The sequence below is a fragment of the Diadema antillarum genome, unplaced genomic scaffold (assembly GCF_040938485.1).
Source record: "Diadema antillarum isolate AM-2024a unplaced genomic scaffold, OU_Dant_1.0 seq00001161_RagTag, whole genome shotgun sequence".
Lineage (NCBI taxonomy): Eukaryota > Metazoa > Echinodermata > Echinoidea > Diadematoida > Diadematidae > Diadema > Diadema antillarum.
The window spans coordinates 102,830-130,475 of NW_027271970.1; the positions used below are offsets into that span (position 1 = coordinate 102,830).

Consider the following 27,646-nt stretch of genomic DNA (forward strand, 5'->3'; position numbering starts at 1 on the left):
ATTCTATAGCAGTGTACATTATAGGCCTAATCGGAATGATATTACAGAAACACATTGATTAGCACTTGGAATAAGCCTACACGTACAAGTTTTCTTTCTGATAGTTACGCCGTAAATATTAAGTATCATATTACATGCATAGGTTTTCGTAAAGAGAAATGCCACCTAATCCATCGATTCTTACCTTGTACAATGCCATAGACACCTGGTAACACATGATGACCTTTTCCATGGTTTATGGAGAAAATCTTCACCCATTCAAGTGGTAAGCAAAAAAAAAACCTGGCTAAGCAGCTAATGGGACAAGCAAGAGGCGGGCTTCCCTCTGACAAATCTCTCTCAAATGCAATGTGGCAAATGGGCAGCTTCCTGGCAAGCAGCATGTGGATCAAGTCTCCGAGAGCTCTTAGCTTCAGGCTCTCTAGATACGACCCAGGGTTAGAACTCTCTTAAAACTCCTGTTGTGTGCCCGCACCTGCACAAGTGCATTAAAGCACAAGGCTTGCAATCTCGCAGAATAAGCCCGAGCTTTAACCTCGGTACTTTCTTGCGCAGGAGAAGGGGGAAGGGGGGACTCCACCTGGCTTTAACAACCTAAATTCCAAACGACAGCCAGTGAGCTCTAGGGGTTAGCGAAGAAAAACGATACTGTCACTCCTAAAGTTGACTTTATTGCAGCAACTACCACAGGTGTGTTCCCTTCTTCATTTTCAACCTCGCGCACAGCACACACGATGCAGACGCAGCCGGGGACGGAAAATGCTGACACACTTTTGCAGGTGATCATCAACAATATATCTTCTGCCAGTACTGTATGTGACAGCCGATGCACTAGAGAGGGAGGCATAACGGTCAGTCAGTCAGGGGTGTGTCCAAGGTTATTATGGGGCCACAGAGAGGGGCGCTAGTCATTCCCTATCCATCATCGTTAATTTATTGGGTAGGTGTTATCACTTAATGAAGGGTTTCAACACCTTCCTGCCCACACCGAGAGATGAGAGGACCCACCACCATTACACTGCACTCGTCACTGCTCCACCATCCTGGTATTGTCACTGCGCGGACCATCTGTAAATTGTCAATTCTATCTGCTGCATGACAGTACAATGAGAATTTCCTTTTAGAGTAAAAGAGCCCACTGTATGGTGTGATTGTTTTTTTTTCCCTTACTTTCAAAGAGTCACCCTACATTCCAACTTTCCAACCTTCCATGAAAGTACAATCTAAAAGCAGGGGTCGCACTTAACTTTTTTTTTTAACTAGCCAGGCGGACTACTTAGAATCAATTTTGACACTGAAGCAATATTTTGGCTAGCCAGACGAACTAGTTACTTCAGAATTTTATGATTTTTAGCTAGTCCGACATGATTTTGGGTGGCCAATAGCCAGCGGACCATCGCCAATTTCGAACCCTGAAAAGGGTAAAATTACACTTACCCTTCCTTCAAGAACATGTCACCATGAATCAAAGTTTCATATGGGCCATGAAAAAAAAAAAAAAAAAAATTATTGAGGAACAAATAATGGACACTTTGACTCAATACTTATACAGTATGTCTCTGTATCACTCATTATTAAAGCTACATACTCCAACATCTCGTTAAAGGGATGGTATAGTTTTGGTTGAGATGGAGATTCAGGTTTTAACTTTTTGCATGATAACTAGCGACCACTTTAATAGAGCATACAATTCTATTAAGAGGGATTAAAAGTTTATTTGATGAAAATCGGTTTAGAAATGGCCGAAATATCCACAAAGCAAATCAAAGTGGTCCTAATAAAAGGAGGGACCCACCTCAAAAAAGTTAAAACCTGAATCTCCATCTCAACCAAAACAAGAGACCCGGGGGGTCTCGAGCTCACCTGAGTATTGCAAGTTCACCTTCCATGCATTCTTGTAGACTCTTACCTGAGAACATTGGACACTTGGAGTGGGGGGGAGGGGGACTATGGACTATAGATGCAGTTTTGAAAAAAAAAAAGACTTAAAGCCCTATCACTTTTGATTCTCGAGAACAATATTATTGAATACTGTTCATTACTAGGAGGTTTGGTCCCCCGGGGCCCTCAAGGAAAGCATGGTGCCCATTCAAACACTTTGAGATCCTAACTCCCTAGGAATGCTACTTGCCAAGTTTGATGAAAATCCATTGCGCTGTTTTGAGCAAGAAGATAAATATTTAGGTCCCCATTTGGATCCCCACCTCCCCCGACTCCGGGGGGGGGGGAGCCTTGGATTTGCAATGAACAAACTTGTGTTATCACTTCTGGTTCTAGAGAAGAATTATGGTGCCCTGTTGAACAATTTGAGATCTTAACCCCTGGCATGCTACCTGTCAAGTTTGGTGAATATTCATCAAGGGGTTTTCAACAATTATGTACAATTTACATCCCCATTTGGACCCATCCCACCCCACTCCCTTGGGTCACAAGGGGGGGGGGCATCCCTAATTCTGCCATGAACAAACTTGAAACAACAGTCATCAATACACTGACTCATTGTATTCTCAATCACTTCTGGTTCTATAGAGAAAATCTTTAGATTCCTTGGGGGGGGGGGGGATTGGGCCCCCTGGGACCCCCAAGGTGGGGCATGGTGCCCATTTGATGGAATAGATTCTATCCCCCTAGGGATGCTACATGCCAAGTTTTGTGAAAATTCATCATGGGGTTTTCAAGAAAATGATGAAAATATACAATTTAGGCCCCATTAGGACCCCCACCTCCTCCCCTGGGTCCCAAGGGCGGGGGGCACCCCTGATTCTGCCATGAACAAACTTGAAACTACAGTCATCAATGTACTAATTTATAGTTTCAACTTTAATAGCTCTATCACTTCTGGTTCTAGAGAAGAGAATTTTTTAATATTCCTTAATGGGGGGGGGGGGGGGTTGGGCCCCCCTTGGGGCCCCCAGGAAGGGCATGGTGCCCATTTGAACAAATTGAGATCCTATCCCCCTAGGGATGCTACCTGCCAAGTTTGATGAAAATCAATCATGGGGTTTTCAAGAAGAAGATGAAAATGTAAAAAGTTTACAAGACGCACAATGCAGGAGGCACGACGGACGACGGATGACAGACGCCAGATGCCAGACAAAGAGTGATCGCAATACAAGTCACTTGAGCCTTTGTACATGTAACAATACCATCCCTTACACCCTAAATCTGTAGCAGGACATGATGGAATCTGGCACATTGCTTCTGGAGCATTGCTTTAATACTCGAATGCAAACTTTATGACAACAGCGTCATGTTTCACCTCATGAAATTTTTAGCGCGCAACATAGAAAATCTCCCGGGGCACGGTGTAAAGATATTGCTTTGTTTTATGATAATTTCCACAGTCCAGGTATGATTGCTGATTTGTTTCTCTGAGCAAATGCTCACTTAACATTTTGCTGAATGAGGTATAATTTCCGTTTGCTACCCTCATAACTGGGTGTGGAGGGAACCCATTTTTTGACACCTACATGTATCCATACTGTGGGACGTTTACTGTAAATGTCATGATTATGTTCTGTTGAGTGTGGATGGGAAGAAAACCAAGGCAAATGAGAGCCTGAGGCTCAATATATTCATTACTAACATTTATCTCTGTCTCAACAGCCTTCTTGCTGTTGTACATTGCTCTGCAAGAGAAGCAAACAGAGTGAGGAGGTCATCGTGTATTATATAGAGTTGAGCCACCATCAAGATGCATGGCCCAGCAAGAGCACCTCATGAATTACACAACCATTCAAACTTCAAACTTGCATCTTTCCATTTTCAAGTGTTGCTACATGTATGATCCAACATTTGGTAGTGAAAGTCATTCTTATCAATCAGTAGAGCTTTGTTTGAAAAAGCTGCTGTGAAACATGTATTTTAAACATTTTGCATTGATGGCAGAGTGAGTTGTAGGTCTACAAGTAGCAATTCCACTGGTCAAGGCGACCAACAGAATTAGGCGTAGCAGTTGAGCTTTCTCCCTGGTCATGTACAGAGTATGTGATTAAAGGACAGGTTCACCTTCATAACACGTAAGGATTGAGTGAATACAGCAATATAAGTAGAACACATTAGTGAAAGTTTGAGAAAAATTGGACAATCCATTCAAAAGTTATGAATTTTTGAGATTTCTGCACAGTCACTGCTGGATGAGAAGACTAAGTTATTGTACAGTGTATGACGTCACATGCATAGAACTATATAAATAGGGAAAATAAAAAGAGAATTCCATAAAATTTCATTTTTTGAAAAAGGTACACATTCCCTCGACTCGCTACTGATGTAAGTTAAGAGTATGAACTATTCCCCCTGCCTTCTGAAAGAGGCAAGTCAAGTGCTATATAGTTTTATGTGAAAAAAGTGAAAATATGTTGAATTTTCTTTATATTTTCCTTGTATCGTTCTACACATGTGACATCACAAGTTGTAGCGTCTTCTCATCCAGCGACGGCGGCACTGAAACTTAAGTGATCTACTGTTTTAGTAGAGATTTTGAAAATCCAAAAGCATCAGCAATAAACCTCAATTTGGATCAACACAGTGTACTCCCATTATAACAAACATGGTTATGATGAAATTTCGGCTACAACAAAATAAAAATCAGGGTCGCGACATTATCCTCTCCAATGTTTTATTGTTTGTTTGTTCGGTTATAACAAAAGTTCCATATAACGAAAGAAAACTGCTGGTCGCGAGGACTTTGTTATAACGGGAGTCCACTGTATTTTATACAGAATATCTGGAGGAGAAAGTCCCTCTCAATTTACACTTACATGTACACACACAAAAAAAAAGAAAAAGAAAAAAGAATGAACAGATTTGAAAACTGAAACTATTTAAACATCAGCTCAGGGGTAATAGGATACACCGCGCTGTACCCCAGGGTATCGTCATACCCCTGGGTGTACACTGTTGCATAGCGCCATCTCATGTTTGTGAGATGTACACTTACACACTGCCATCATGGCAGCCAAATTGTAGGGGTGATCCCAATGCCAACTCAGCCCTGTAATACCCCTTTCAGTAACTCATGCATTTTTGGCCAGCTCCTGGCCCAAGCTACCAAATTAGTCTGCACCAAGCAGTAAAAACTGCATTCAGTAAATATACACGTAGCAGAGCTGCGCTACTTTTATGATGACCAATTCACGTAGTCGGCCACGAAAGGGATAACTACCATGGTAACTGAAAGCGCGCTCTGGTGGAGGCATGGCCAGGTAATTGTGACCTTTGACAGTGCAAAGGATTTTTGGCCCGAGCCTGGTGCTGCTATCGTTCATAAACTCTTCCAACAGCGCCAGGATCGAGCCTGGCCCGCTCCTGGTGCTACATGTACACCTGTAGCTTACAGCAGGGCCAAAATAGTCCGAGCCCGAGCCTGGTGCGGGCCACTTTGGCCTGACCCATTCATAAACTCAAAATTTTTATGACTTTGTTCGGGCCTGGCCCTAGCCAAGAGAGTTACTGAAAGGTGTAAAGGAGAATTACTTTTTTGTTGTTTGTTTTTTCTTCTTCTTCTTTTTTTCTAACCAAAATACAATAACAATATTTTCATGATTTTTTTTCCAAACGTTTTGACAATTATGAACAGCAATTAAAATCATTTTATTTCACAAACTTGTCCCATGATTACCTTCTGTATTGAACTGTGGACTGATACTGTAAAACAAGAAATGTTTGCACATTTAATATGCATTTTAATTTCATGACTTTTGCAAGAGCCAAAATTCGCTATCTTTAAAATGCACAAAAGTCATGAATGTCAGCGGCAACTCACAAAAATTTAATGTTATGAAAATCATCGTCGACTCCCATTCGCGATAATTTCATGCCGCAAAAAAAAAATATTTTCAGAATAGCTGAATACAGAGGTGCAGTTACTGTAGGTGCATCTTGTTTTGTGATCTTGAAGTACATGTGTACTTTGTGTACATTGTAGCTTTTTTTTTTATGTACATTTTATTAATCTTGTGTTTTTCCTGTTTTACAATTAAGAATAATAGCTCCTTGACTTGTACATTTCAAAGAGAGGTCCATGAAGTATCTTTTTTTCATAAATTGCATGAAGCGAAACAGTTGTGAAGGATTTTCCATTAAGGATGGAATAAAGGGCATAAAAAGATAACATAATGTACAAGTTCTGTACACCATTATGCACAAATGTGTACGCTACATCAAGGGTTCCATAAGTAAATTTGTTAAGTAATGACTTTATGCATGGTCACAACTGTTTCATTACTTGCCCTATTGCGCTACGACGATCACTGATTAGCCACTTCATGACATTTTCTATTCAAGAGGTTTGGTTTCTCTCAGACAGGCAAATGCCACCTCCAGTATACTTCAGCGTGCACCCCGCACTCAGAGTACAAACCCGGTACTTTTCAATCTTGTGTATTTCTTTCACTGGAAAATACAAGTACAAATAGGTCTTGTGAGCCTTTGTTCTTTTGGCAGTGTATAATATCATTACATTGTCCTGAAAGCCACATGATAAAATAATGCCTCCGGCACCTTTCGGACGGAGGCATAAGAATGCTAGGACTATCATAAAGTTACAAAGACAATCATAAAGTTACCAGGGTACAATGTACATTTGTAAAAACTTTTGCATAAAATTACAACAGGCAGAAGTGGCTTCAAAATGAAATCATCATTGACAAATATAAATTTGTAAATATATTCTATTGTGACACACATGACTAATCGTGGCACAGAATTTCATTTTCGTTAAATAATGAGGAAAATTGAAAATGACCAGATATGTGAGATTTACCCACTCAGGTGCACTTTGAAATGCTTGCACACGACATCACATGCAGTATACAACACCCAGAAAGAATGTATCCAATTGGTCGATTGCCCATCACGTGACATTTAGTTAAAAGTTCAATCACATGCAGTGGCTGTCAGCCGTGCAATTTTGCTTGAGCAAAAATGGATAGCGCAAGGCTGACGTCACCAATTTCCATTGACTCCCATGTTAAACTCACGATTGATTTTAAGTTTTTGCTCCATCGCACGGCTCTGATGTCACAATAAACAAACATTTTCCGTGCGCACTCAACAATTACAAGCACGCAGCACATACAATTTGTACTTCTGTCACTCATTTTTGTAAACAACTTCAACCGATCGGCTTCGCGTACGTACATGTATGTATATGGTGACTGTGACTTTTCGGCTACTCATTCGTCTTCCATGGAAAATGGTTGCCATTTCTGTGCTAAATTCAAGAATCTGTGTGGACCACATCTGTTGACGTTTGAGGTGTTGTATTTAAAAACAAATAGCGTATGGTCTTTCCTCGTGCAATGGAACAAAATTTCGTACTCGGTGAAAGAAAAGGCGGTTTTCAATCAGATGACTGTGCAGGATACATGCACATATTCAGTAGACTCAGCGCAACAGAAGAAAGAATATATCACATCAGCTGCAAAGGGTTAATAATTCTTTTAATACAAATATCGCCATTTGTGGACATTCCTTGGCATGAAAGACCCTGGGTCATTTGAATTGCATTTAAGGGGATGGTAAAGTACTTGTTCAGATGAGGATTCAGCTTTTGACTTTTTGCGAGATACTGTAGAAACCATATATGAAATGTTATTTAAAAGAGCATAAAAGGAATTCAAGGATTATTTGATGAAAATTGGTTTTGAAATGGCTGAGATATCCAAAAACAAAGTGAAACAAAGCAATTCTAATGAAAGGTGGATCCCACCTTTTATTAGGATTGCTTTGTATGTACTGTAAAAGGGTAACTCAGCCATTTCAAAACCAATTGTCATCAAATAAACTTGTGAAATCCTCTTAGAGAAATATATGCTCTTTCATATTTCATAAGAGGTTTCTCATAAATCTCACCAAAGAAGTTGGAAACCTAAAGCCCCATCTCAACCAACACTACACATTATGTATACCATCATCCCCTTACCAATATAAATAGTAATTGTTAAGTTTGATGTAACCTTGGTGGTCTCCACCCATTTCACGTGAACAGAACACTAAACTTGAAACCAGTCCTTTTCTTTTCTCATAAAGTCTAATAATTCTATCCTCATGATTTGAAGCATTTCCTTATTGTGTATTGCTGTGTAATATGAGCAAACTCCTGCACATATTGTAGAATAAAAGAGTATGATGTATCTACACAGTAGGACAGAAGATAACTACTGCTCTTTTTCCTCATGCACATCTGTCTATAAGAGATGACTACTAGTACTTCTCATAAATTGTATGTTCTCTGGTACAGTGGGGCTCCACGGCAGTTCACAGGTTGGGCTGGAACTCTGTGAAAGAAGGAGTCAACTTAAAAAACATCCCAGGGTGTGCAGGCATAGGAAACCTGCATGTAGATCTACTGTACGATTATGCACTACTGTAAAGTGGAAATTTTCGCAGTGTTGAATTTTTCGCGCATTCCGCGCAACCAGAAACTAGCGCGAAAATAAAAGCACACAAATATTTCTGCTTGCCACATGTCCCTGTGCGTGATGTCTTGATTACGCGGAATTAACAACACGCGAAACATTTCTTACCCGGCCAAGCGCGAAAAATTAGTCGCGCGAAAATATCTACTTTTACAGTATCAGGAACATAGTCAGGGGGCTTTTCCCACAGCCACTGAACTAAATGCCCCCAGCATCAGACAAGCACATAAAGGCTTAAGTTCTTCCTGAAACATAACCTGCAATTTTATCAGCTGTTTGAGGTAGATTCTACATGAGCATACATTGTATGTAGCACTGCACTATTGGTCTGAATGGCTCTACAAAGGTCAAACTGTATGTAAACGGGTTACACATGATGAACGCAACACATGAACAGGTGGTCCACAAGGGGTTTGAGCATGAGACTGTAACATGCTCAAATTCTCAAGTGCAACATCCTCAAAAGCCAGCAACATGCTATGCCACATCCGCGAGAGCTGGTGATGGTGACATGCTCGAAATAAAATGTATTTAAACATGTGAAAGACATACAGTGCTAAATTTAATGAATGGATTCATCAAACTGCTAAGAAAATTTGTACGTAAAACATGAGACAGAACATTGAATATAAGCAGCACAACATGACGCAAGTCACGAAATATCACACCCCACTGAAATAAAAGCCATATTAGAGACAAACAGTGACAAGGGGCACATAAACAGATGTTTTACGTCTCTACACCAAAGTAACAAAGTAGGCCCTACACACCTAATAAAGTGATATATATGCGCTTTGTGCACATATCCACTACAGTATCTCACATTTAGCCCGACCAGACGCTGTTACGCTACGACGTACCATGTACAGCGACTGGGCTGTGTATAGTTATCTCACATTCAGAGTTTGCCACATAACGTTGTAGGCCTACTCACATTTCAATGTGTGGACCATCTTGCACATACTACTTGACAAAAATTTCTATACAGGTAGATGCTGAAATTCTTGACAAATCTTTATTTATTTTTTTTTTCTTGCTGAATTGAGTGAATGCATCCAGTACATGTGCACTACACTAGTCACAACTAACAATTCTGCAACATGTTTTACAAGGTTGCACCATCTCAACTGTAGCTGTACCTCATATCACCCACCCACAGACTACTTATCACATCAAACAAAACAACATCATCACGCACCAACCAGCAGTCCACCACCGGACAACATCGTGCTACCACCTCCAGCTACAGCTACGGTACCGGTGGTGCGAGCGAGGTACAACATCATCAGCGTCACACACAAGCAGGCCACTAGGCCATCTCGCAACGTCGCGTACTTTCCTATGGGAATAAATCGCAACTACACCTATGGGTGTGGTCGATTAGATTAAGAAGCTGGACCTACAAAAATTGCCAAAAATGATCAGATTGCACAGCTAAGATATCATTCTTGGTAATGCACGATGAAAATTTGAAATCTATCTTACAGTGCAATTACTACGTGGGCGTGATTTCAAGGTAGCTCTCACCCTTGCACATACGGTAACTGGCTGTGATAGTCAGCGCGCACTGGGCTAGGGATGGATACACGAGCGGGGACGTTGCGGCGGGGAGACGAAACAGCACACCGTTGCGAGATAACAAAGTAAAGCATTGTCTTCGTGCAATGTGGTTTAGCATTCTGGTAACTTCTGGGGCTTTCAAGACTGAATTACCTTTTTCTGCTGCTGATTGCCTCCTTCCATACCACTGCCCCATCTAAGAAACTCCTATGGATCCAATATGAGCTCCCGCTACCGGGGAATTTGCAATTTACAGAGTTGCCTGAAGTCGGTTTCCATAACTTGGCACCGTTACACCACGTACATCATCTCAACGCACGGCGGCCCGGTACGATACGATCTTATTATTGCGAAGCGATTATCCATACCACGTACCATGCCATAGGTTCGATGATGCGTCTGTGTACAAGCGCGTCGACTGCGTACGGAGCCGCCACTCACTTGATCAATCACAAATTCGCCAGTCAGTGCATGATGTATGCGTGGTCCTCAGCTCAGTCCACAACATGAACAGTGCAGTGAGAGGTGCAGGAAAAAAAAAATATACAACTTAGACTTAGATACGGACAATAGGATATATCAGAAAATACTTCTAATTCATGAATACCTTTAGAAATATCATGGGCCTTAAAGTAAGGAAATTTTTGATAGTTTTGGAGTGATCAATAAAATTATTTTAAATCATTGTATATTTTACATCGGATTAGCACCATCAGATAGATGTCTACTCTATGTTTTTTTTTAGTGACAGGACATGCGACAAGACTAATTCACAGCAGCTGTTTTGTTTCTCGGGATCCTCCTCTGCTTGCGCTTGTGCATGTTCAATGATCAAGATCCATGCGCGTAGCTCCGGCTCAGCTACATGTAGCTAGCTAGCTAGGTTATGCGGTAGCCTTCTTCTCCTCATCGATCGTCGCATCGCATCGAAAAGAAGCAACAACAGGACCAACCAATTGCGGTGCACTTCACGGCGGGCGAGGTCGACGTCGACATGGGCCCCGTCGTCGGCTTCATCACGCAAGACAACTGGAGATGGTAGCATGTACCCGCGGCTCACTGGCCACTGCGGCAGCCGGTCATATTCAGTTTACGGGGCGGGGATGGTTGCTTGATGACACTCGCAATATATTCTGCATTGACAGTGTGTGTGGCATGGTGGCGTGAGCGTGAGTGACTTACTGAAGCTGACTGAGTCTGCATCTGAGGGCATCCGATATAGGGCATCCCTCTCTCTCTCTCTGGTCTAAATTACCCTTGTAGACCGAAAGTAATAACCTCTAAAGCCTTCAGTTTTACTGTTCGTGTTAGGAATTTTTGAAGTTTCGGTGCCACCATCACTACATAGATGGGAGACTGCTACAACTTGCGATGTCACAATATTAAACTCACATGTGTAGAATTATATAAAGTCTACAAGAAAATACAGAAAATTCAACATATTTTCACTTTTCTCACATGATAAACGTTGATAAAGAGCACTTGACTTGCCACTTTCAGAAGGCAAGAGGAATAATGTTACCCATATAAACATACGTCAGTAACAAGCTGATGACATATGTACTTTTTTTTCCAAAAATGACAATTTGTGGAATTCTCTTATCATTCTTGGGCATGTGACATCATAAACTGTTATTTTTGTGATAGTCTTCTCATCAAGTAGTGACTGCACAGAAACATATTGTCTGACTTTCCTCAAACTTTTATTGATGTGTTTTACTGATATTGCATTATTCACTCAATCCAGAATTTGTCTTTTAAAAGGGACTGTACAGTACTGGTACTGGTTGAGGTGTGGATTCATGTTTTGAACATTCCTAAGTGAGATAATGAGAAATCTCCTATGAAATATGAAAGGGCATGTGATTTCAAGAAGGATTCAACATTTATTTGATGAAAATTGGTTTTCAAATGGCTGAGATACCCAAAAAAAAGTTATAATAATAAAAGGCGACAGGCCACGCCTTTTATTAGGATCTCTTTGTTTCACCTTGTTTTTGGATATCTCAGCCATTCCAAAACCGAATTTCATCAACTAAACTTTTGATACCCCTTAGAATTGCATGCGATTTGGCATCTCATAGATACTAGTGATTTCTGAATATCTCGCAAAACGTTAAATGCTAAATCCTCACCTCGACCAGAACTGTACACACCCTTTAATGTTCGTTCCAGCCCTTTGAAACCACCCCATCTCAGGACTGCTATTTGATGAGTACCAAAAATTTCTGAACCTCCCTTTCATAGCTTTGCTTGCCTTTGAGATATAACCCCCCACCCCCAATCGGGAACACTATGGACCCCTATTTCAGGTGAGCCACATGAGCTCTAATTCCAACCCTTAACAAGACACCACCCCCCCCCCCCCCTCATATGAGGTAAGCTGTTATGAAGAGTTATTCAAAATGGAATTTCAGAACTCATGCAACAAAAAGGGAAGATCTTGTAACATAAATTGTTATTAACATTTGGTAAATCTTGTTAGAAGGACAATTTGAAAGTTTGCAGCCTGATAAATGTAAGCCCCAATACACTGAAGATGCTATATGATATAGTAATGTATCTCAAGTTTAACTAGGTGTCATATTTGTTTCTTAAAATGGGTTGAAATTAAGGGGCAAAGGGTAGAGTCTGAGGAAACAAATGTTTTGACCCCCTTTTGAAATTTCTCAGAAGTCTCCAAAACAAAAGAGAAAAGGAGTAATAGAAAAACACCACCTGTTAAAGGAATAGGTTCACTCCAGAATTTTATCAACTTCTTAAGAAAGAGAATAAAATTCCCTGCAGAACACTGCAAAAATTATCAAATCAGATAAAAATAAGGAACTTATGACATTTTGAAATTCAAAAATTTTGTGGAAAGCACTTCTTGACTAGTCACTATAATTCAAATAGATCAGCAAGTTGATGTTGTCATGCTCTCACAATTTCTTATTCTTCCTTTTATGTACGGAAATGATAAAAATCTCATATTTCAGCTGTATCTCGAAAACTTGTCTTAAAACCACCCAAAATAAAAAGGAACAAATGTTAACTCTGGTATACTTTGGTATTGGAATATGCTTTTACCTGAAATATTGTAGGTGAAAATAACAACTTTTTCTGAACTTCATGTTATATATATGAAAAATTACGAGGGTACGACATCAACTCACTTTACCCATATTTGAATATTCATAAGGACTGGTCAAGAAATGTTTTCTGAAAAAATGTGAAATTTCAAAATGTCATATCTTCCTTATTCTTAATCCTATTTTTGTCATTTCTGGAACCTTCTGTAGAGATTTGTTTTTTTCTCTCTTTCGTTTAGAGTTTATTTGTGGGGCGGATTTCCTCTTTATGAAAAGTCAAATATGGTGCGTCCGTCTTTTTTTTTTCAGTTCTTGGACCGAATTTTGTCAAGCGAAAAGAACCCCTGTACCAAAGATTTAGGGAACAGTGCTTCCCTTTGGATGTAGTGTTTTCCTGTGCATGTGGACCCTGCGACCCCAAAGATGTAAAGGGGGAGGGGGATGGCCAGTGGGCGGAAAATTTAAACTGCCAAATTATACCTGTTGATATTTAAACATTCTACCTTCTGAATTTTTAAGAGCACTCCATATTACAGGACAACCACCCCAGCTTGTTAAACCTTCATTGTTTTTAATTGAATGCGTTATCAAACTTTCTTTTTCTATTAATATTGCCAGATACTAGGGTTTAATTGATACTTCCTTGCTGTCAGATAGATATAAATGTTCAAAATCATGGCATACAATAACCATTGCATCACAGATGCTTATAATCTCAGTTAAAATGAAGATGCTTGTTACAAGAGATCTCTTTCTACTCATGTGCAAAGTGGAATTATGTATTGGCTTGTCATGAGGTAGGCTGCCTACAATTTTGTATGACCTACTGTGATTCATTTGGCATGATAAATCTGCTTGCAGTGTAAGTTATATTTTTTTCATAGGTACAGAACTCCTTTTACAGGATTTAAAGGGGACTAAAACCCAAATGCAGTGGATTGAGTGAATGCAGCAATCACTTATTGTAATGTCTACACATAAATGAAGTTTGAGGAAAATTGGACTTTCAAAAATTTTGAATTTCTAAAAGTTTCTGTCCCACAATTGCTGGATGAGAAGATTACAGCAATATGTGATGTCATATCGGACAACTGTACCACAAAAAAAAAAAACACTGAAAATTTACAAAATATCATATTTTATGAAAAGTAAACATTCCTTCCACTTGTTACCAGTTGGGATATATGTTGAAGATAATAAAATTCCCCCTACCTTCTGAAAGAGCTAAGCCAAGTGCTCTTTCGTTATACTTAAAAATGAAAATATGTTGATTGTCTTTGATTACTTAGAACATTTATATGTCGCTTTATATTCTCATCAAACTGTGACATCACAAATTGTTTTAGTTTTCTTGTTCTAATCCAGCAATGGCTCACAGGCTGTACAAAAACTTTAAAAAGTTCATAACTTTAAAAAAATCATAACTTTTGAACAGCTTGTCCAATTTTCCTCAAACTCAGTTGATGTATTCTACTACTATTTCTGCAATTGCTCAATCCACATATTTTATGTTCATGTTGCATTCCCCTTTGACCAAAAGAGATGGTGGAACAAACTTTAAGACGAGTTTGGTCGAAGTGAGTTTGGGTAGACGGAAGTGCTCACTTGCATGAACTGCTAGAATCAGTGCCATATCTTCCTCTTATCACATTCACCTGTAGCTGTGAGCTGGGAACTGTGATAATAAAAGCCTCTAGTCAGTAAAGTGATACAAGCAAAGGGCGTCATGGGAAGGGTGCATGGTCAAAGTTTATGTTGTTTGACAAATTAAACAAACATTTCGTCAAAGTTTAAAAGATTAACTGATTGTCATTGCCAAAGCTGTAGCAACTCGCAAAGGATCAGCCTACAGTGTATGTTAATGAGTATAAGGATTTGTTTATTGAATCTACTGTACAATCTACAGGTGGATTTTGATAAGGCTATCATGTCTGTCCTTTACAGATAACAACATACCCAAAATGGTATCTGGATTGTCCACAGACTGGATCAAGAGATTGTTTATCAGCTCAGACTGATCTTTGAAAGCTTTAACTTTGCCAGAACACAACAATGTAGCAGTCACTGTGTCAAGAGTTCGCACTGTTTAGACTGCTATACAGTGAGGCAACGCCGTGGCATTCAAGTGCGTTTTGCAACGACATGGTATGCAGTGCTTGCCAGAGACAGCCAAAGTGTGTGAAGTGCTGGGATTTAATGGAGTAAATTGAAGAACCCTTCCCTTTATGTTGCCCAGTCCAGTCGACGGTGTCGCGGCCGAACCAGTTTGTTTAGTTTATCGAATACTCTGTGAAGCGCAGCTGCCTACCACCTGAGAGTTTGCCTCTGTGCTAGTATGGATTCGCAGCAATGCACTTCTGAAACCAGTTGTGGCAGTTTGGATGCAGACCAGTTGGTCTTGAACGGAACCAGGTAAAGCTGATCTCTGAACAGAGATCATCCAGTTTTTGTTGTCATTGGTCTCCAAAAAACTTGCCTTTAGTTCAAGCAATCACTCCTCAAAAAGTGTTCATACCAGAGTTCCTTTTTCTTTGCATTTAATTTTATTTTGGGGTCAATAAAAAGATAAAACTGTTTTTATGTGACATTCACAAAAGATATTTTTTGATGACCAAAGGCCTGCTTTTACACAAAAATATTCTGAGAAAACATATTTTAAAATGGTTTCAACCCATTGTATAAACAAGTGTGTTACAGTCTTTATGGCATTTATTTTTGACGATTTTGTTACTGGTGTAATCAACAGTTTTTATACTATGCTGGCATTTCCATGAAATTTCATCAGGAGGTGAATTTATAAAATCAGCATAGCAGTGAGATTTAAGAGAGGAATGTAAAAGATGTCTTTATTTTCCCTTTAATTGCATGCCACCTGATGTCCTGGAAACATATATACAGAGAAATCGTACTATAATGAGGCCATAAAAGCATGACAATTACATGTCATATGTATATGTACCTTGTTGTATCAGGTTTTTCACTATATCAGGGTATAAAAACAAAGGAATATGAAAATTTGGGACCTACAAAATCACTGTGTTATAAGAGGATTTTGTTACAAACACTGACCTCTTCATAACAAGGTTCCACTGTACCCAAATGCCTCCACCTTTATTCCATTGTCTTCTCTTTTATTAGGAATTTAAGAGTCTCCTGGAAGTCTCGTAGTAAACACGGATGAAATTGACTTTTTTTTTTTTTTGTATTTTAAAGAAAGAAGAGAGAGAAAAAAATTGGGCCCTACTGTATATAACATGATTTGTTCTGTGAATAAGAATTCCTCTTTAATTCACAACATTTGGGCCCTGAACGCAAGTTTCCTTCTCTAATTCATTCATCTTGGCAGTGGTGAGGGATTTGGCTTTGCTATCAACCTCATCCTGACCTCGCTGTGGCTGATATACTGGGTAGTTCTGAAAACTCTCCTTGTGGTGGTGGTCCTGAACACCATACCGCTGCTGGTTCTTGGGTTCCTCTACATCAGCTCCTTCTACGTACACCTCTACCAATTCTGGAACAAGATCAATGAAGACCACACCTCCGGTGTCTACACCGCAGAGGTCTACGAGAGGGCGCGGAACAACGTCGTCTGGGCGTGGGACCTGCTCGGAAAGATTTGGTTTGGTAAATTCATTAATCATTCTAGTACCACCGCTTCGTAGTGCTGCTGGCGTTGTGCACAAACAATTTGTTGTATGAGAATGGGAGGGTTAGCCCTGACTGTGCACCCCTGGACCCCCCCCCCCCCCCCCCCAAAAAAAAAGGCGTACCTGACCGTTTGTTTTCATCACGCACATCTGCACACCTGCCCCAACGCTGACTATCATTGAGTAGAAATTACACTGGTCCTCCCAGCTCACATTGTATCACTATGATCTTCACGAGACTGTGTGGCATTGTTATGCCTGAGTTTTTCATCAAACTTTAATACTTAATGGCTTTTTTTTTTGGGGGGGGGGGGAGGGTATCAAGTGAATGCTAAAGAAATAGTTTCTCAAGTAACTGCTCTTAAAGTTCTTGGGTACACATATGGTTAAGTTCATGATAACCAAAATGGCCTCTTCAAGAGGTCCCCCCAGAAGGTTCTGCTCAATATTTATGTGGAGTGTCTTAACTTTCCAATTCAAAAACAATATGAACAGCCACCCCACTGAAAAGGAGGATGTCTCATGTCGAATAGGCACTAAATGCAAAAGCAACAAACAGACAACCTTGCCTATGATGTCAATCTCGCACAAGTTGAAAAATTGGCTAAGTCAAAGAAAAATTATATCCAGATGGAGACAAACATATCAATTCTTTGTGTACATAATATTGTCTGTCAACATTCACATAAGTTAAAGGATTTCCTGTAGACCCTTTGAATTCAAATTACTGCCAGTAAGCGAGGTTGAAAATTGGGAAAAGTCTCGCAAATGGATGAATTGTCTTGTAAGGCACTAAACACCCCAAAGTATTCACCATCTTTACAGGACCATATCTTTGGCAATAAGCAAAAATGATAAAAAAACAAGAACAAATTATATGATTTCTGTGCTCTTCTGGAAATGCATGTTGTAAGATTTCTCAAGTTTTGCAGTCCCTAACCTGTATCTGCACTGTCATTGTCCAAGTGTTTCTACCCCCTCTCTTTCTCTCCATCTATCTATCTATCTATCTATCTATCTATCTATCTATCTATCTATCTATCTATATCTATTATATATCTATCTATCTATCTATCTATCTATCTATCTATCTATCCATCTATCTCTTTCTCTCTCTCTCTCTCTCTCTCTCTCTCTCTCTCTCTCCATTCCTGTTTTTCTTTTACTCTTTTCCTATTTAGTCTTTGAGTTTTGAAATGGTATTACAAATTACAAGGTATTCCTTCAAATTCTCTTTCTGTATTCTATGCATGTGATTAATAGCATTTACCCTACTCTGATGTGCTGAGGAGATATATGCATTTTATCACATCCCCTGTAGTGTCCCCTGATCATTTGACTCTCATATGAGAAAGGCAAATTGTAGAAAAGTGTGGACAAAGAGAAAATGGATCTGAATCTGAATAGAAATTCATATCAAATTCAAAGGTCCCCCTTGGATCTCTTTGCTGCTACTACTCTCAAAGCTACCCTTACCCACTCAGTTTTAACCCTATTCTAACTGGGCTATTTGAGACCAAGTTTTTACTGGGGGGGGGGGGGGGGGGGGGGGGTCAATTTAACCCCCCCCCCCCCCCCCTCCTTCAGATCTCGGCAGGCGATCACGCGATCGCCACAAAATTTTGCCTGAACATAGAGCCGGATGTCAACTAAAGATTACATGGTCATACAATAGAAAAATGTTGATTTTATATTTTTTAATAAATTAATTATGCAAATTTACGCATGAAATCATGTTTTCACTTATAACTCCATCAAAAAGAATGAAGGATTGCTAAATTTTTGTGTCAGAGTTCCTCAAGACACATCAAACAATTTTCTTGTAAAAAAATAGCACAATCAAAATCAATTTCTTTTGTTTTTCATTGTTTTGTTAATTTCTTATGTATTTTATTGTTTTTTCGACCTTTTGTTTTCTATTGTTTTTTTGCCAAAATTTGTTGCAGGCACTTTTTCAAGCTTATCTACATTAGAATTGATTAATTTCAATGTTCAAAAGTTGAAATAATCTAATCTATGGGTGCGTTCGAGCGCTCTAAAGCGAACCAAAGCGAATTGAACTAAAGCGTACCGTACCGTACCATGCCAATTTTGGTGCGTTCGAGCGCTCTGTGGAGAAAGCGTACCTCACGAGTTATTTTTAGAAAAGGTCACGCTTGTTTACAGCAAGAATGTCATTCACCTCTCGCTTGAACTACTTACAGCTGTCCCGAACAAAGAGAATGATGTTTTTGCATTGTGACGTATGCGCTTGATACGCGCATGCTTTACAACAAACTTTTGGTACGCTTTGGTACGCTTTTGGAGCACATCGGGAAGTGGTCCACTTTTGGCTCGGTACAGTACGGTACGGTACACTTTAGGAGCGTTCGAACGCTCCTCTGGCGCGGGTACGGTACGGTACAGTTCGCTTTAGGAGAGCGCTCGAACGCACCCTATATCAATTAAACAAAAAAAACACAATTTGCATTGGATTTGCACACGAAATCATGAATTTGAGCTGTTTTTGGGTTGACATGCATATGCAAAATATTGCGTAACTTAAGAACAGTGTACCTGGACGTCGCAAATTTGGTCTCAAAATATGCGGAAGACTTCAATGAAAAAAGTCATGAAACGACGCGGCAAAATCTTTGCGCATTGCGGAATCGTGGCGCGAAATGTCGAGGGGGGGGTCAATTTGACCCCCCAGTTAGAATAGGGTTAATGAATTGTCATAACTTGATTTGTACTCACCCAGTGCCCAGCCTCCATTAAGTACTGAGCTCCTGTTCTGCTTTTCACCAATTTTAATTCATAAATTTCCTTCTTTGTGTATTCAGGGATGCCACTATTCAGGCCAAACCTGGATTTAGGTCCGAATAGTATCAAAGTTCTGGCCCTTTGGTGTACAAAGTAGCGTCATGTAGATATATTCCAGGCCCTCTCTTTCATTCTAACTATCATCCCTGTTTAATACGCTGTATCGTTTTCAGGTTTTGAGCTGCATGGTACCCAGAATCTCCCCAAAGAGGGCGGGGCCATCCTCGCCTACTACCATGGCACCATCCCCATCGACGTGTACTTCATCATTTCCAAGATCAGGATCTGGCACCATCGAGCTGTCTACACGGTCGCTGATCGGTTCGTATACAAACTGCATGGTGAGTGCTTGAGTACCAAAGGATCCACAGGCCAGGATGGATTTGGAATGAGGACCCCTTATCACTGCATATGTGACCCGCTGCAACAACAGGATCCGAAAGTCGCTGATGGCTGAGCCGAGAAAATCAAGTTTGAAGTCAGATCATCAAAGTCGGTCAAAACCATCAAATTTCTGTTGTTGGTATAATGTTGTAGTAGACCTAATGTTTTGTCTATCATCTGCCAAAATTTCAAAGCTAAATGATCAAAGGAAAGGAAAGAAATAAGCATTTTTCTTGGCCATGATTTCTGTCTTTCAATGGAACAGAAACATGTCCGAAGATTTGGATTTAGTGCCGCAGGTAGGCTCGGCTCCTAGCAACGAGGGAGTGATCTTATTGGTCAGTGCATGGCATCCTTGTTACTGATTGGTCGTGCGTAGACTGCTGGCGCCAAGCTTGAATGAACATCGTGGAGTTTGCTATGAGTGGACCTTGTATTGTCAAGAGGTGAAAACTGTCTTACCTCTCCTTGATCATGATCGCGTCGGAAAGAAAACTTTGAAGGCGGTTTTCTGGAAGCACTGATTTCCTAGACCATTCAGCATGCTCTCATAAAATCATCAATATTTCCTCAACCGAGTTCCTTAGGAGTGGTGTTATATATATGAAATTTAAGCGGAAGAGTGCAAAGGGAATATTGTCATGTCATTTCTAGAAGACCGACCTCCCTCGACTTTCGGATCCTTTTGTTGTAGCAGGTCACATATGTTTTATAAGCCACTACTACTTTGTGAGATTAGATGATGTTGGCAAAGCACTGCTGGGTTCACAGAAAGTTTCTTGAAACTGTGGCCAGGCCATATATTAGCAAAAGTCCAAATGAAAACCTCAGTAGCTTGTTGGTCATGTAGTCATTATTGGTTTCAATATAGAGGTCCAATCAATCACGACTGGTATCAGAGAACATACTGTCAGTACTTGTACAGCCAAACCTGTCTTAGTGGCCACCTGTATATAGAGGCTCTATGTCTATATGAACCAAGATGTTCATCTTCAGTAGCTTTACTTGGTAGAACCAGATTAATGGACCAGGTATCCTCACTTCATATTCAATACAGCTAGTGTACTTCGCTGTATCTTTTCCGCAAATCTTCACAGTGGTGGAAAATTGCTATTTACATTTTTCTCTTGAAAACTGATAATATTTCTTTTTCATTTTGGTTTCGTTGTGGTTCTCAATTGCCAACTTCACTACAAATTGTCTTCTAAGTCCCATTTCACAAAATATCATACCTACAAAGCATAAGGTATAGCTTACTCGGTGCATTAGCTCAACATTTCCTTTAACCCTTTCTGTGTCAATAAGTCAGATGAGCACAATATCGCACACAAACCTACGGACGGGAAATTATTGTGCCTTGCAGATCAGGGTGAATGGTGGTCTGATAGATAAGACCACATTGAGATATGAATTATATAAATATGATTGGAGGTCATGGCAGGGTATGAAAATCATAGGATGAAATCATCATGTGCATTCAACAAAGCTAAAGTTGACATTTATAGGACCCCCAATTTTTTTGGACCCTACTATGCCCTCTTTATGTCAAGATTTGTTTTGGTTTTTAATTTTCAAAATTAAGAAAAAAACTGTTTTGACCAAGACCGTGTTCTTATGTGTCAGTGATGCTAAGCCCGCAGTTGCCAAAATATTATCAGGTCATTCTGACCTCAGACAGTCAAGGCATAGACAACTTGATCTTTGCCTTTAAAGTTGATTAATTATTAATGCTCTGTTATTCTGTAGCTTGTTAACTTAGCTTGTGTCTTAATTATGACAAGGACTCTCATACAATTTGTACAACAAGAATCTGATTAGATTATTATTAACTTGCAAAGGTTTTGGCAAGAAGCCCAACATTTTATTCTTCTGTATTTATAATTTTCTGTGGTCTCAGTATTGCTCCTTGTTGGAAGTTGAATCGGTAATAATGGTCTTCTACAGATCAATTTAGTGCTTTAAATCAGAATAAAGAAAGTAGTATTGTTGTCCTTCAACATGTATGTGTGAAATTACAAGCATAAATCAAAAACTGGATTCACTATTTAGGGTGCTACTCATTTTCAGATATCCTTACAATGAAACAAGCCAAAAGAAAAGTAGGTGCTTAGATTTATAGCAACACATGAACATATTTACTCTGATCCAAGCATGAATGTGACTTGCACGAGTACATTTCTCCATTCATTGCTTTACCCCACTATCACAAATCTAACCACTCACAAAATTGATGCAAATCCCCAGTTCGAGAAAAATTAGACGCTAAATATATGGCATTCACAGTATTATGTTATAAATTGTAAAAGCGCTGGGTGGTAGTCTTATCATTTTTGTAGGACACTGTATCTTGTATCGTGATTTATTTTACAGCATATTGTATGTGGCCACTAATAAAGCAGTGTAGGCCTATGGTATGCAAGTAACCTATGGCTTAAGTTCCCTCCAAGGGACTAGACCGGGGAGGAGGCCTTGCCTCTAGAGGAGGGCAACAGCTGCAGCTAGGAGACTTGCAGAAACCTGGTTGCCCTTGTGTATATTTCATGTGAAAAATTGAATTGACACCTCAAAGTAACACTGTTTATTGTTTCTTTCCCCCATATAGAAATATATCCTACACCTTCTCTTGTTTTTACATGAGGAGGTTATGATGAACAGTGTTGCAGTGAGAATATACATGCCCAAGAATACTCATTGATAAAAGAGTACCACTGTGTGCATGTCTTGACAAAGTGCATGTTGAACATAAACAAATTTGACATACCGGTACTTCGGGCATGTTGGTCTCCTGCGGGGGTGTGGCTGTGCACTATAAACATGTATATCTGCATTCCTTGTTGTTTGCAATGTTTAATTGCTATACATACACGCCAAAGGACTTTGGATGGAGCGAGCACTTATCTGTAATCTGTGCTTTTGCTGTTTGAAGTAGAGTAGGCAGTCCAAGGATTCTAGGCAGTCACAACATACAGGGGTTGATATTTTGCACACAGGCTGGCCATGGATGAGTTGCTGTTGTTTTTTCCCCTTCTTCAGTGATGAATGCAAATTCTGTGATTTATCAGTCAATAATTACTACAAGTGTATTACATGTGTCCATATTTCGGCTTGTAGGCCTACCACAAATTTGTCAGTCAGCAAGACAGTATTTTATGGGGATTAAGAACCAGTGGTAAGCAGATTGTTCAAGGGTTGTTGACTACCTTGGTACTAAATTGTGTATTGTGTGGGCAATACCTGCACACATACACGGTTGTACACACACACACACACACACACACACACACACACACACACACACACGCACCCACACACATAGGCATAGCCAATATATACGTAAGTGTTGGCTATGTCATACCTTGTAAAAAATACTGCTCTCTCACTAATGTTTTTAACATGTCAATGAAAGTTTAGGTTTATGATAAGTTTTATTGTCCCCGCCGAACGAGTTCGAGCAGGGGACTATGAAACGGGCTCCGTACGTGTGTGTGTCCGTGCGTCCGTCCGTGTGTCCGTCCGTCCGTGTGTGCGTCCGTGTGTGATCAAAATGTTCAATTTGCTACTTCTCTGTCATTTATGAGCCAATTTTGATTCTGTTTGCTTTATGTGATAGCACTACATGGGAGCTTTGAAACTTCTACACAGAATTTCAGTTGTGACCTTTGACCTTGACCTTTGACCTATATTGTACATTTTGCTACAAAATGCTACTCCGCCATTTCTAACCCGATTTTGATTCCGTTTGCTTTATGTGATGGCACTAGGTAAGGGCTTCAAAACTTCTACGCAGAATTTTGACCTTTGACTTCTTTGACCTTTGACCTTGATTTTTGACCTATATTGTACATTTTGCTACAAAATGCGTAATTTCTACGTTTCCTTGTTGTACGTGTAGTGAATGTGTCAGGCGTAACAAAATTCAAAATCATTTCCTCCTTTTCTTAAAAAAGTGAATAAAAAATAAGATCTACACATTTGCAGGATTGAAGTTGCTATGGCGAATCTTTGCCGTGACAACCGGAAGCCGAGAGGAGTGTGTACGCATTCTGAAGGAAGGTAACCTCATGGCGATAGCTCCTGGCGGAACGAGGGAGGCGTACTTCAGTGACAGCAACTACCCCCTCTTGTGGTACCAAAGGAAAGGTTTTGCCATCGTTGCCAAGGAATCTCAAGTGGTAAGAGTATAGTGATAATTGATATACATGTAAGGTCTTCTTTATCAAGGGTAGTCTCTTCAGGTTTTCCACTGCACTACGAGAGGGCCCTGCCATTTTTCATTACCCTTGCATCGCCAGGTACCTATTTATACACCTGGGTCAAAAGGGACATGTCATGGTGGGTGAGAACACCTTTTTCAAAAACTTGGGCACCAAAGGGGATTTGAACTCGGGACCTCCATTTGAAAGTCATGTATACCACTGCTTGCCAATTCATCAGTGATATCTTTTGCATGTGGTGTTGTGTGTAATGTCCTATAGTATTCCTCATAAGTGTGGTATAAGAACTGAATTAATCCTTGCCATATAGATTAACCCTTTGCGTGCCCAAGTACTTGTCTCAACTTGCTAAGCTCTTTCATCAGCAGGTAGTACTGTATATGCCACATTATTAACAAGTTAATTTTTTTTTTTTTTGGTGAATTGGGACTTCCCAATATTTTAATAGCGAGTGACTAAATTTACATTTTCTGGATTACAGCAGTGGATGAAGAAATTTAGGCATGCATTACACTGAATGTCAGGATCAAAGTTGATATTTTTGCATTTTGTTATTTTCAAGAATAGCATCTGACTCGCAAAATTCGCGAAATATATGACGTATATGACATTAATCCATTCTTGAATGTAACCTACATTGTACTTTGTAGTTGTAATTAATTGCTGCAGAAAAATTCACCACACACATAATTTAGAATGTGCATCCTTCTTCTCTTTGCCGGCTAGCCTATCATTCCAGTCTTTACTCAAAACTGCCGCGAAGCATTCCGCACACCCAGGCTGGGCCGGGGCATTCTCAGGTGGCTGTATGAGAAGACTAGGGCCCCACTGGTTCCAATCTATGGGGGATTTCCGGTCAAGCTCAGGTAAGTAAAATTTAATATTTCAACAAGGAGAAAGAGACGGAGAGGCAGACAAACAAAAAGAAATGCCTTGTCACTATAGATAAGCTATCTTGATGTACATCGTAACCTGCTCATTGATAGTAATTCCATCTGCTGTACTATAATTGTGTTTCCAACTTCTAATATAATGTATTAATTAAAGGGATGGTACAGTATTGGTGAACATGATAATTGGGCTTTTAACTATTTAAGAGATACCAAGAAAACACTTATGATATAGTACAGAGCATACCATTTTAAGAGGAATTCAAAGTTTATTTGATGAAAATCGGGTTTGGAATGACTGAAACATCCAAAAACAAAGTAAAACAAAGCGATCGTAATAAAGTGTGGGTCCCACACTTTATTATAATTGCTCTTTCTGGATATCTCAGCCATTTCAAAACCAATTTTCATCAAATAAACGTTGAATTCCTCATAGAATTACATGCTCTGTCATATTTCATAAGAGCTTTCTCATTTCACCAAAAAAAAATGTTAGAAACCTGAAATTAGGTCTCAACCAAAACTGTACAATCCCTTTAAGGTTTTCCTATTCAGTAGTAGTGAACTGAGACTACAGGTTTACAAAATATTATGAGAGATACGACAAATTTTCAATTTGGTTATTTTTTTTTCCTCAGGACGTACATTGGAGCTCCCATTAAGGTGACATCTGACATGAGTGTAGACGACATTGTGCAGAAAGTGAGTAAGAAAAGAGGAGTATTGGGTGTTTGTTTACTGTAAATACACATTATTACTTGTACATTGTATATCCCAAAGAATGCACAGTACAGCAACAGGGATTTCCCCTGCCTTATCACCTGTAAGATGAGTCCCGAGAATACTCGGGCAGGTGTCTATGGGAAATGTGTGTTATAGCAAGGTCAGTCCGTCCTCAACGGTTAACCTTTTATGTGCCTAGGCAACTTACTGTACCAAGCCTTTTTAGCTCACCTGAGCCAAAGGCTCAAGTGAGCTATTGCGATCGCTCTTCGTCCGGCATCCGGTGTGCGTTGTGTGTAAAATTTTTACACTTTCATCTTCTTCTTGAAAACCCCATGACCGATTTTCACCAAACTTGGCAGGTAGCATCCCTCGGGGGATAGGATCTCAAGTTGTTCAAATGGGCACCATGCCCCACCTGGGGGGCCCAAGGGGGCCCAAACTCCCCCCCCCCCCCCCAACATAAGGAATCTTTAAAAATCTTCTGTTGAACCAGAAGGTACAAGTTGTAGTAGTTTTATGTATATTGATGACAAGATGATAACCTCTTCTGGAGTGAAATTACCCAAAGGCCTTAATAGTTTTAACCTTTCAACTCTGACCTTTGACAGGCGCGGGAAGGAGTGGAAAGCCTGATCAAGACCCACCAGCAGATTCCTGGCAGCATCCGCCGTGCCTTCCTCGAGAGATGGACACCAGACACGACAAAGACAGAGTAACACAGGGTGTATGGCAGTACGTGGATTCCACTGTTCTTTGGTGTCATATGGTGTACTATGTCATGCACAGGGAACTCTGCACTGTGTGATACACAGTGTTTTACACATAGTTTTTTTAGCACCATATTTATACACAGTGTTTTGCACAGTGGGATCTACTGCACCAACAAATCAATAAAATCTTCAGATGTGTGTGGCGGCAGCAGCGTGCAGAGTCAAACATCGTCAGGAACAACGTCGAAAAGATCAATTATTTTGCGCTATCAATTTTTTCTTGTTATATTCAGGATTTTGACTGTTTAATTGACTGTTGTAAATACAAGTATACAGGTAAAATGCTATTAAATAGGTTCAGCAAATTTCTGTAAATATTGATCATTCTTGCATAGATTTATGTGTGTCCATATCAATTATGCAATATTGTTCAAGGGTACTATTAGAATTAGTTCAAGTAATAAGATTGCAATATTTTGTTTATTCAAAGAGTTTTCAGATTTATAAGATTATATTATATATTCACTTCTTACAGTGTATCATATAAAGTTTTAAATTGTGTGTTGGCAAAATCTTGTTATATATTCATATTATTTAGCGAGCAGTGCAACAGATCACTAATAATATCACCTTAACATTTATGAGTTACTTTTGTATGCTTTAGCCACTTAATAAAGAATTGTTGGTCCAAATTATTAAATATTTACCAAGCGCCAACAGAGTGAGGATCTTGAGGTAGAATAACAAGTTTGCAAAGTACTAGTGGTTACTAACGTATTCAAATTTATGCACAATTTTCGCTGGCTGACCTACTACAGTCGAGTGTAATAACAAGCTATTCAAATCACTTGTTGTTACCAAATACAATTCAGTACTCAGATTGACGTTCACACATTAGCTGCTTTTGTGTTGCGAAAACCTCAGGCAATCGTTCCAGCTGTCAGGAACAGCCTTCGCTATTTTTTTTTTTCTGGAGCAAACTGCTGTTCCTTAGCACAAGTCTGCAAGCAAATGTGGTTGGCACTGGATACTGAGTGCCTTTAGTAGCACTGGATGAGATCTTTACTCAATTTCTATTAACTACAACATACAGGTGTATGATCTGAGGAAGAGTGTAGTATTAGAGCCAGACTTATGTGGAATTAGGTAAAAATTCTGACTACAAATAAGACTTGCATAGTTATTTCAGTGCATGACAAAAATTGTGGAATGCACCTAGAGG

General features: G+C 39.7%; 2 protein-coding genes across 4 annotated transcripts in view; one reads left to right on the top strand and one right to left on the bottom strand.

The window, feature by feature from the left end:
- LOC139744348 (cerebral cavernous malformations 2 protein-like) overlaps positions 1-10,340 on the bottom strand; it is a 70,625-nt gene extending 60,285 nt beyond the window's left edge. For 2 of the 3 annotated variants that reach the window (XM_071654791.1, XM_071654790.1), the window contains exon 1: positions 10,134-10,339. In XM_071654791.1, coding sequence (XP_071510892.1) covers positions 10,134-10,163 — 30 coding nt within the window. In that variant the 5' untranslated portion in view covers positions 10,164-10,339. Of the gene's footprint in view, positions 1-10,133 lie in introns of all 3 variants that reach the window. The other variant, XM_071654792.1, reaches the window with a different exon arrangement.
- A 4,360-nt stretch (positions 10,341-14,700) lies between these two features.
- On the top strand, positions 14,701-26,541 carry LOC139744334 (DGAT1/2-independent enzyme synthesizing storage lipids-like). Its single transcript, XM_071654775.1, has 7 exons — positions 14,701-15,463; positions 16,398-16,675; positions 19,674-19,841; positions 23,863-24,056; positions 24,825-24,964; positions 25,627-25,690; positions 26,323-26,541. The coding sequence occupies exons 1-7, from the start codon at positions 15,387-15,389 to the stop codon at positions 26,428-26,430; spliced, it is 1,029 nt and encodes a 342-aa protein (XP_071510876.1). The 5' UTR covers positions 14,701-15,386; the 3' UTR covers positions 26,431-26,541.
- Positions 26,542-27,646: the final 1,105 nt, after the last annotated feature.

Bases quoted from the DNA above. Each gene is read 5' to 3' on its own strand.
- LOC139744334 (XM_071654775.1), top strand. From the start codon at position 15,387: ATGGATTCGCAGCAATGCACTTCTGAAACCAGTTGTGGCAGTTTGGAT. The intron at 16,676-19,673 runs GTAAATTCATTA...TATCGTTTTCAG, and splicing joins GCTCGGAAAGATTTGGTTTG to GTTTTGAGCTGCATGGTACC. The intron at 24,057-24,824 runs GTAAGAGTATAG...TTTGCCGGCTAG, and splicing joins TTGCCAAGGAATCTCAAGTG to CCTATCATTCCAGTCTTTAC.